Here is an 11,716-nt window from a genome sequence, read left to right as displayed (position 1 = left end):
CCTGTCAAGATTACAGTCAAAATAGACAACAATAGTCAATGGTCATTCTTATCACATTGTTTTGACAGTGCCCGCACACACACATGATAACAGAAGATAACATCATTAACATTCCTGGAATTAATCTGATTCTGTCATGGGTATGCGTGGGTATGCGTGACATCATCGTCATACCTGGAAGTGATGCGGGAACGCCTAGTCGCCTACTGAGTGGAAAAATGTACAGCCCATACATCCAAACAGAAAAGTCCTGTCTGATTACAGTAGACGCCAATAAAGTCACTTTGCCACGTGATTTGCCGCTCCGTTTATGCATACGCATATACCCTCTATACCAGTGTTTATTCTTTATCCCATTCTGACCGGGCACCCATTTTGGTGTCAGCATCATGTTATGCTTTAGCTATTTAAAAATAGCAGATCTACAAGCTCATATCGCGCCACCGAGTGGCGCGATACGAGCTTGTAGGTCTGCTATTTTTGAAAAATCGAAGAGCGACTGACATTTTTAGAATCTGATCTCAGGTCAGAATGGGTTCATCAGACCAGTGTGTGTCCGGCGGAAACCTCGTATGAATCTGATCTCAGGTCAGAATGGGTTATTCATTCGGATCCCCATCAGACGCCACCAAAGTAGCAGCTGCTCTTCATGGGGTCCACAACAGTGTTTATTTTGCAAGACTAAGACTAGACTATGACTAGATTATTTTGATATTTCGTCGACTAAGACTAGACTAACAAAAAATAATTTCAGAAGACTAAATGGGACTAATATATATATATATAATATTCTGAAAAAAACAACACTGGTCCACAACAAACATAGCAATGCTTATATCACAACACACACACACACACACACACACACACACAGAGACAATGCAGGAACGGTCAGAGCAGGTGTGGTGTTATGTTACCACCGGTATCCAAGTTCAATGTACAGTAGTCACATGGCAGCTCTTTGTTCACCAGGGTGACCAGATCCAAACTGTTCATTTGAGCGGGACAGGGGGGGGACAGGGGGGGGGACAGGGCCAAATCAGCCATTGGGCCAAATCAGCCATTGGGCCAGGGGCCCTTGGCTCTCAGGGGCCCTTCAAGGAAACTGGACCGGGTTTGAGGCACTGAAATCGCATGGCCATTGATTTTGTTAAAATTTAGGTCAAAACGATGATAAAAACATGAAAGTTTGCACACTATGGGGGCCCACAGAAACATTACCGTCCCAGGGGCCCTCCTGGGGGTTAGTCCGTCCTTACGACGGGACGGGTTTAGCACCTTATTACTTAAATGCCTTGATGTCATATTCCACCATAGGCCTAATATTGCCTATCATTTTGTTATTAAACCCCTCTGGCGTGGCGTCTCACTTTTCTTTTAAATGCTAATTTTGGCCATGGGTGATGCAGGCCGACTTGGTATTGTAGCCTAGGCCCCAAGGGGATATTTCTCATGTTATTTTAACAGGCTTAACAGGCAAAATGCTACAGGAAAAATGCAAAATGCTTTTTGTTTTTGCTTAAATGTATGCCATGCTTTTGTTTTTTGCTTAAATGTAAGTCGCTCTGGATCAAGAGCGTCTGCTAAATGCCTAAATTGTAAATTGTTCATTAATAACACATCTTGCAGGAAAAGAGACAATGAGAGCTTTACAAGAGAAAGCCAACTAGGGGACTTTGAGACAATGTCCCACATTGTGACTGGCAGGCATCAGTGTTCAATTTGTGGGACGCCTGAAAAGTCTTGGAAATGAGGGACTGTCCCACACAAAGACAACTATGGTGAAGACAGAGACAGACAGCAGCATAAGCATAGCATCCCTGGAATTACAACCATTCCTCCCGATAAAGGACTCAAATAGCATGCTCAAATCTGGTCAAATATTTTATCAATTTTGACATTTGTATCTAGATTTGACCCTATAAAATACATCTATCATAGTCTTGATCCTAAAGTACAGGACAGAAAACGTCCAGACGGCTAGTAAAAAACAATGCTATTCTCCTGACACATCTGACACAAGTATAGACTACATGAGTGGTTCTCGAACTTTTTCATGACAAGGACCACCAAAATTATCTGAATTTGGCCACGGACCCCCATCTCAAAATACTTTCTTCCAGGGACACCCGGAAGCAATGTGTGTCCCACTCCCAAACTATTCTCCCTTCTGGCTCCAAAACTATGGAACTATATGATTTGATTCCCATGTTTTGTTCTTGCTTACTGTAAATCACTCTGGATTAAGTGTCTGCTAAATGCCTAAATTGTAAAGTGTGTGTGTGTGTGTGTGTGTGTGTGTGTGTGTGTGTGTGTGTGTGTGTGTGTGTGTGTGTGTGTGTGTGTGTGTGTGTGTGTGTGCGTGTGCGTGCATGCGTGTGTGTGCGTGCGTGTGTGTGTGTGCGTGCGTGTGTGTGTGTCACGTCAAACTTCTCTGGACTCTTCAACCCAGTGCCTTAGATATAGACATATTCATATTATATATATATATATATATATATATATATATATGTGTGTAGCCTTATACAATAACGTAACTCTTCTATTAGATGGCTCTGCTTCAACCACACCATCTGCAGTACAGGTACAGGTCTATTAGCTGTCAAAAAGATGTATAGATGTCTCTGCATGTATTATCACAGCCAGATCACAGCCAGATCACAGCTATCACACAGCGGATGAGGGCTGCTGTGTGAAACGAAACCATAAGTCATGAAGGGAATAAGGGATATTTCACAATAAACATTAAACAAGTAAAAACTAAATGAAATAAGTAACCAAAACACACATTGGATTAGCAATTTAGAATGTCCTTCCATTAGAGGGTATGGAAATGGACCCATTTGGTTCCATTTATACACTTTCTTATCTAGGCCTACCGTAGTTACTTCGTATTGATGGACGGAAACAGCGTGGGTATTTTTTTTGTAGAGAGCCCCTCTGGTGGAGGCTTACCCCCCCCCCCCCCTACGCCCCCCCTCTTAACAAGCCGAATTGACTGACTTCTATGTAAACCAAGATTTATTAGCCCCCCCTCTAAATAGCCAGCCCCTCCATAGCACCCCCAGTCACAATTTTCTGGAGCCGTCGCTGGGTAGCGGAGGGTGTGGTGTTGTAGAGGAGGTCTCCCCGGACATGTGCGTATGTCACACTAGTCGATACATAGCAGGGACTTTTGTCCAGCGTCCACTTTAGTCTGGAAATGTGAAGTTCTTTTTACCTCTGACCTCATGCCAAATATGTTTTTTACACCTCTGCTTGCATTCTGTGTGCACAGCCACAGTCTGTGTTTTGCTGGTGAATAATTAGATGGGTTTTATTTTATTTAAGGCAGTGATTACTGTTATCGGTGTGATTGGCAATTAATGAATTGTGTGTATTTAAATGTTCTAAACACAGAGTTAAAAATGTCATCTGCTCTTCAAACAGTCAGATGAAGCTCAGTGAAGCTGTTGAAATAACTTTGAGGACTTTAAGGACCAATCGAATTCTATTGATTATTTGTTTCTCGCTTCAAATGTATTCAGAAACATTCTTGAGAGAAATGTTTAGCTGTAAATGACATTGTTTGTTTATACATGAAATAATAACGTGTGTTCCGATTGGATCCAACGTAGTTCTTATTGTGGACATGTTGTCACACTATGAATATTAATACACAGGAACAACGACACTGTCAACAAATAGCGGTGCACGATTATGAAATCATGCCCGATATCCGATTATTTGCAGGGTCATATCTGCCGAGACCGATTGTGACCGATTCCGATATCATACAGAGGACCACAATGGAAACAAGCCTAGGCCCTATAGGTGCTTGGCCCAAAGCCTGTTAAGAAAGTATTAAAGCAATCAATAAATAGCCTATACTCTTTTCCAAGTGTCTGTTTTCACAACTGAATGACTGAATGAGTTGAGTACACAAATTAAATGTAGAAAAATGTAAAGTTTATTTTTACTTAAGATTTTACATCATATTTCATGTGGCTTTTGTTCTAGACTCATGGCCGATTCCGATTTATGCTACTGATTAATCGTGCATCCCTATCAACAATCAATGTATTAAACAATTATGACTTCTACACATGATCATACAATAACATGTGAAGAATGAGAATGATATCAAATGAATATTCAATGAAACACAATAATGGAACGAGTGAGGAAATTATGATCTAATAATGAATCAATGAATACACTGATTGATTTGAGCAAATTAACAACACATTTAGTAGATGTGTGAATCCAGAGTGATTGACATGAAGTCTAGTCAACAACATGTTCACAGCAGTAGGAGAGCAGACGTTAAGTCTAGTCAACCATTTCTCATGATTCTGAAATCATTGCAAGAATTTGTTTTACACGTTAGTTTATTACTAGACACATTTACAAACACATTGAAATCATTGCAAGCATTTGTTTTAGAAAACGTTCTTGTGAACACCGCACTTTGACTTATGGTGCGTTACCGGCTTAAATCGACATCATAAAAAGTAGAGTGTGTCGCACACACCAAGAAACAAATTCAAGCTGCTTTATTTCTCTATTTCATCGGGACAAACGTTTGGGCTAACAGCTTCTTCAGTGTGAGGAGTAGTGGGAGTCAAGTCTCTTTTGAAGGAGTGGTGACGTTGTGCAGGTGCACACCATCACTAATCATCACCTCACAGTCACACCCAAGGTGTGATTACAGACAAGATATCAGTATCTATTAACAATGTCAATACATTTGCCCAATATATAGAAATATCAAATATACAAATATACAAATATTATACAAAGATTGAACACTAATGAAAGTGGCTGAGGACATCGGGCATTACTGCCGGTTACAGTCATTAGAGGAAAACGATGACTGTTTGTTTGGGACCTCCTTGGACTCCCATTCCTTTGTCCAAGCTGATTGGACGGTGAAGTCAGCTGGTGGAGGGTTGGTCTAGATGGAAGTGGAGCAGTGGGGGGTGTAGATGTCTGCATGGTAGATGACTGAAGACAGGGACTGTGTTCCTCCACCTCACAGCTGCCTTTTATACCGTCTGGCACAGACAGCTCACAGTGACCACGGACCCCCATGTGAACATATTTGTACCAGGGACCCCCATTTGAACATATTTGTACCTGCAGGGACCCCCATTTGAACATATTTGTACCAGGGACCCCAACACAACATTCGTGTTACAATTTTCAAATAGCCTATATATATTTACAAAAATACTTTCTTATGTATGTAAGTGTACATATAGGGTTAACATTTTTTAACTGATTTTGAGACCACTGTTTCTTTTGTTTTATTTTGACATCAAATTTAGATTTTATTTTAGTCAGTCTTTTGAATGAAGCTTCATTTAGTTTTAGTCATATTTTAGTCATAATGCGTCGTAATGGGTGATTTTAAACTCGGTGCATGCTGAAAATAGCCGATCTACAAGCTTGCAGTGCGACGCGTTGTGAGCTTGTAGATCTGCTATTTTCAGCATGTAACCAAGCATAAAATGACTTGTCTTTTAGTTCTACTGGATCTCTTCTCCACCCTAAGATTTTAGTCTAGTTTTCATTTGATGAGCAAATTGTCAGTATTGTCTTAGAGTTTTAGTCATCATGTTAGTCTTCCTTAGTGAAAAAAGGTGGTCGGCGAACATTTTCCGTCATAGTTTTAGTCGACAAAATCAACACTAACTGGTTCTCAAAGTGTGGTCCAGGGTCCCCCGGGGGTCCTTGAGGGGGTTCCAGGGGGTCCTAGAAGCTAAATGATCAAATATTAGCCATATATTACTTTACTACAGTATTTGAAAATATCAGATCTACAAGCTCACAATGCATTGGGTCAAAGGTCAAATGCATGGGGGGTGTTGACATGACAACGTCCAGGAGCTGTAATGTGTGATGTCACTGTGATGATTATATACATCACCACGATGATGTCACCGTGATGTCATGAGTTACTCATGCCCAAATATGGAGTCCATGATGTCAGACTCGGCTATAGTGTCAAAGTACCCCGTGGTGACGGTGGTAACCATGACAACCTGCACTCACTCAAACATGTTGAGTAACCATGGCCACCTGATGATGTCACCCTCACATAGAGCCTCTATCTCTGCTCACACAGACGCACTGAGGAGGAGGAGGAGTAGTCTAACATGAACCCAGCATAGAGACGTTGAGTGGGCGTGGTCTGGAAGGTGTACAGGTGTCTCAGTGAGTCAGAGCACACTGTGTAGAAGGACAGAGTCCCAGCGGGACGGTCCACATACACTGATACTCTGTTGGAGCCTCTAGAGGCAGAGACAGGGAGGACAGTCCGCTGTCTGTTGTGTCTGACAGAGTACCTGGAACCATCATCACCATCACAGTCCAGAATCCAGGACTTGTCAGTCCATCCAAGCCTACAGTCATCACCACGTCCTTTCCTGCTGATTGTTCCGTCAGCTACTCCTATATGAACCCCTCCACTGCACTCTACCTCCCAGGAACAGCGTCCAGTCACACTCTGTGTACTCAGAACCTGACCACAGCCATCAAACCTGTCGGGGTGATCAGGACGCTGACCCCCTGACCCCCGTGTGACCTTCCTGTTGTCCTCAGACAGAGAGAGGTTTCTGTGTGCTGTGTTTGTGTCCAGTGTGAGACGCTGGAAATCTGATGAGAAAACAACACAGGAGACATTAAATATCATTCACTGACTGACACACACGCACAAATGCACATGCACGGTCGGACCCTTGCCCACACACACACACACACACACACACAAACATGCACGGTCGCACACACACACACACACACACACACACACACACACACACATGCACGGTTGCACACACACACACACACACACACACACACACACACGCAGGGTTGCACACACGCACAGTCACACACACACACGTGCGCAGTCACACACACACACACACACATGCATGGTCACACACATACGCGGTCACACACACATGCGGGGTCACACACACACACACACGGTCACACACACACTCACAGTCACACACACAGTCGCAAGCACACACACACATGCGCGGTCACACACACACTCACAGTCACACACATGTGCGGTCCCACACGTGCACACAGTCGCGGTCACACACACATGTGCGGTCACACACCCACACACGCACGGTCACACACACACACATGCACGGACTGTCTCTCTGTGTACGTGTGTCTCTATGTGTACGTGTCTGTCTCTATGTGTACGTGTCTGTCTCTCTGTGTACGTGTCTGTCTCTATGTGTACATGTCTGTCTCTATGTGTACGTGTCTGTCTCTATGTGTACGTGTCTGTCTCTATGTGTACATGTCTGTCTCTCTGTGTACGTGTCTGTCTCTATGTGTATGTGTCTGTCTCTCTGTGTACGTGTCTGTCTCTCTGTGTACGTGTCTGTCTATGTGAACGTGTCTGTCTATATGTGTACGTGTCTGTCTCTCAGTGTATGTGTCTGTCTCTCTGTGTACGTGTCTGTCTATGTGAACGTGTCTGTCTATATGTGTACGTGTCTGTCTCTCTGTGTACGTGTCTGTCTATGTGTACGTGTCTGTCTCTCTGTGTATGTGTCTGTCTCTCTGTGTATGTGTCTGTCAGTGTTGTTTTCGTCGACTAAAACTAAGACGAAAAATGTTGAAATGGAAACTAAATGAAAACTAAGCTATGATGACTAAAACTAAGACTAAATATATTGACAATTTCGTCGACAAATAAAAACTAGACTAAAATGTTAGGAAGGGACTAGTAGACAAGAGATCCAGTATAAGTCATTTTACATTTGGTTGCATGCTGAAAATAGCTGATCTACAAGCTCACAACGCGTCACAACACAACGCGTTGTGAGCTTGTAGATCAGCTATTTTCAGCAAGTGTAAAAACACTCATTACGACGGCATCAAGACCCGCCAAAATACATTTTAGTCGACTAAGTCACCTGTAGATTTAGTCGACTAAAATCTTATGACATTTAGTCGACTAAAACTAGACTAACACTAATACATTCCAGGTGACTAAAATGTGACTAAAACTAAATGAAGTTTCAGTCCAAAGACTATGACTAAACTAAAATAGAAATTTGCTGCCAAAAACAACACTGTTGTCTGTCTCTCTGTGTATGTGTCTGTCTCTATGTGTACGTGTCTGTCTCTCTGTGTACGTGTCTGTCTCTATGTGTACGTGTCTGTCTATGTTTACGTGTCTGTCTCTATGTGTACGTGTCTGTATATGTGTACGTGTCTGTCTCTATGTGTACGTGTCTGTCTCTATGTGTACGTGTCTGTCTCTATGTGTACATGTCTGTCTCTATGTGTACGTGTCTGTCTCTCTGTGTACGTGTCTGTCTCTCTGTGTACGTGTCTGTCTCTATGTGAACGTGTCTGTCTCTATGTGTACGTGTCTGTCTCTATGTGTACGTGTCTGTCTCTCTGTGTACGTGCCTGTCTCTATGTGTACGTGTCTGTCTCTATGTGTACGTGTCTGTCTCTATGTGTACGTGTCTGTCTCTCTGTGTACGTGTCTGTCTCTATGTGTACGTGTCTGTCTCTCTGTGTACGTGTCTGTCTCTATGTGTACGTGTCTGTCTCTCTGTGTACGTGTCTGTCTCTATGTGTACGTGTCTGTCTCTATGTGTACGTGTCTGTCTCTCTGTGTACGTGTCTGTCTCTATGTGTACGTGTCTGTCTCTATGTGAACGTGTCTGTCTCTCTGTCCGAGCACGGAAAGCTGCAACGTGGTAACTCTGTCATTTCTCAACCATTTCGGACGCGCAAAGGCTTGCCAGAACCGTCCCGGCCCCCTGGGTACGTTCCTGGGGGTCTGGATGTTCCGGGGACCCCCACACGGTAACTCTGTCCTTTTCCAAAAAGAATCAAAGTACAGCATAGAGCACAGCCCACTACAATACAGTACAGAGCAGTAACTATACCAATAAATGTATAGTTGCACCGCTCAGTTCACACAAGTGTGATTTTTATTTCCAGTTGTCTCGTATGGCGTCAAATGGAGCATGGAACAATGCAAATGATCAACACGGAGATCACTTGTGACTTTCTAACAAAAACGAGACACACCTGTGATCCGCACACATCACGGCTCTGCACCACCTTTCATGCATCGCACGTCAGAATTGAACTCATGCCAAATATAGACGAAATACATGTTATTTACGACCAGGTTAGTGAATGAGGCCCATTGTTTCTGTCAAACCACATGACCTGATCTTGATGGTGTTAAGGACCAGGCCAAGAGCACAGAGTAGAGAGCACAAGAGTTTTCAGGACAACATCAACCAAGTATACAACAGTGTATAAAATGTTAACGTGTGATGTTGACACAGACAGACAGATACTCACGTTTTGAAATGAGTGTAGAATTAAACCCATCTTCTCCTCCATGTTTCACTCTGTAGGAAGTAGAACAACAATGCATCAATGTCTGACTGTCTAACACAACGTCTCCACTAGCTGACACTACAGTGTTTCACTCTGTAGGAAGTAGAACAACAATGCATCAATGTCTGACTGTCTAACACAACGTCTCCACTAGTTGACACTACAGTGTTTCACTCTGTAGGAAGTAGAACAACAATGCATCAATGTCTGACTGTCTAACACAACGTCTCCACTAGCTGACACTACAGTGTTTCATTGATTTTGCAATATGAATTGGGGTCTCAGAGACAGAAATCCCATTAAATGGGGGTCCGTAGACTAATGTATGTCAAACTGGGGGTCCTTGAAATTAAACGGGTTGAGAATCACTGCTAGAGCCGTAAGAATCTTCTCTTATGGGGGTCCCTGGAGTATCTTTTCAAATAGGGGTCCGTGGGGCTAATGAGTGTCAATTTGGGGGTCCTTGACATTAAAAAGTATTTTAATGCCTATTGTGACAGATGTTCATTGTTGACCTGCTATCCTATAGTTTCTTTGAGGCACTGCATTGTTCTCTCTGCATGCATGGCGTTGTGTCAGAGTGAATACACTGTAAAGGGAAACACTGCACTGTCCAACATGGACACAGCCCAAGTCTACTCACTTGCAGTTCTTCAGGACTGAATCATTCACCACGTTGAGTCTCAGGTCCAACTCTCTTAGGGAGGGATTAGAGCTTACAGCTGAGGCCAGAGCTTCACAGCATCTCTCTGACAAGAAGCAGTAAGCCAGTCTGAAACATCAGATGGAATCATACATGAATGAATGAATGAATGAATTAATTAATTAATTAATTAATTAATTAATTAATTAATGACACATTTATAATATGCATTATTCCTGGATTTAAAACCTGCTTCAAGGACTCTCTTGTCCCACTTAGGGTGCCTTCACACCTGGAAGTTTTAGTTCCATTAAAACAAACCCTGAACCCCCAACATAATCATATTTGAAGTTTGAACTGGGAACCCCCAAAATACTTATATATTGAACTGGGAGCCCCCAAAAGACTTATATATTGAACTGGGACCCCCCACCCTTAGAAGCACTTGGAATTGTAGGCATTAAATTAAAGGTGTAGCGAAATAGCCTTTTGTGCATTTTATTTTGAAGTTTCAGCCTCAGATGGCAGGATCTTAGTTTCTGAACCAATCAGAGCGTTGCATCCCTCCAGGCTATGGGGACGTAGGTCCGTCTCATGCACGGCCACGTGCACGCACATGCACAGTGGTTTGTTTACAAGTGACAGAGAGACCTGCAGCAAAGCTAGGGGGTTATCTCTAACCTGTACACATGACCATATACATTATGTTAGCGTGATGATTACGTTTAAAACGAGTCTGGATGTCATCTTGAATGAGACTAAAAACGGATGATTTCTGTAATCAGTAGCGTGTTTGGACGGACGCGCAGGAATGGGACTCAAATGGGTGAGCTTCATTTTTATTGGCTTTCATTGATGTGTATCTCTACACGTCATCAGTCATCACGCAGCACGTTTTAGTTTTAAGGAAGTAATTACATTTTTATTTGTATGGACTTGATATAAAAACACACCCAAATGAGAATGAGAATGTCGAAGTAGCCTATACATTTGCCTTAAAGGGATATGATGAGTTCAATATCAAGCTTATTAATACAGTCTCACCACAGCATTCATATTATTCACATAATACAGTACATAATAAAACAGAAGTGATCAAAATAAATGTGGAAAATGTATCTTACTTTAGAACTTCCAGTCTACAGTGTGGGCTCTTCAGTGAAGCACAGAGCAGCTCCACTAGTCCTGAGTCCTGCAGGTCGTTTATACTGAGGTCCAATTCTCTCAAATGGGAAGGATTAGAGCTGAGAGCTGAAGACACAACTTCAACGTCTGTCTTTCTGAGTTTACAGCCAGCAAGTCTGTGAATGCAGATTAAATAAGAGAAATCAAAACAAATTAAACCTAAATAATCATATCTGAACTTGGGAGACCACTACCTAGTACTTAGAATTATAGGCATTACTTTCAGTTTCACTGATACATATTATGAAAATAGCCAAACTACAAGCTCACAATGCCTCACAGTGAGCTTGTAGATCAGCTATTAATCACAATGTTTGCGACTTTCTTCCGTAATATTTGACAATTTGGTTTTAAAAATGTTTTAATGCAGATTAAATAATAGATTATCAAAACAAATTATACCTAAATAATCATATCTGAACTTGGAAGACCCCTACCTGACAAGTACTTGGAATTATAGGCATTACTTTCAGTTTCACTGATACATTATAAAAATAGCTA

The 11,716-nt window shown here is 42.2% G+C and overlaps 1 protein-coding gene across 1 annotated transcript in view; it reads right to left on the bottom strand.

The window, feature by feature from the left end:
* Positions 1–5,381: 5,381 nt before the first annotated feature.
* Positions 5,382–11,716, bottom strand: part of LOC310874101 (NACHT, LRR and PYD domains-containing protein 3-like) — a 43,965-nt gene continuing 37,630 nt past the window's right edge. The window contains exons 17-21 of the mRNA XM_083786776.1: positions 11,169–11,331; positions 10,647–10,711; positions 10,031–10,159; positions 9,349–9,398; positions 5,382–6,639 (exon numbers count right to left, since the gene is read on the bottom strand). Coding sequence (XP_083642902.1) covers positions 6,092–6,639; positions 9,349–9,398; positions 10,031–10,159; positions 10,647–10,711; positions 11,169–11,331 — 955 coding nt within the window. The 3' untranslated portion in view covers positions 5,382–6,091. The remainder of the gene's footprint in view (positions 6,640–9,348; positions 9,399–10,030; positions 10,160–10,646; positions 10,712–11,168; positions 11,332–11,716) is intronic.

Source organism: Protomyctophum parallelum, assembly GCF_964188405.1.
Source record: "Protomyctophum parallelum genome assembly, chromosome: 17".
In the NCBI taxonomy this organism is placed as follows: Eukaryota; Metazoa; Chordata; class Actinopteri; order Myctophiformes; family Myctophidae; genus Protomyctophum; species Protomyctophum parallelum.
Note: the sequence above shows the minus strand (reverse complement) of the source record. Positions and strands in the feature narration are given on the sequence as shown.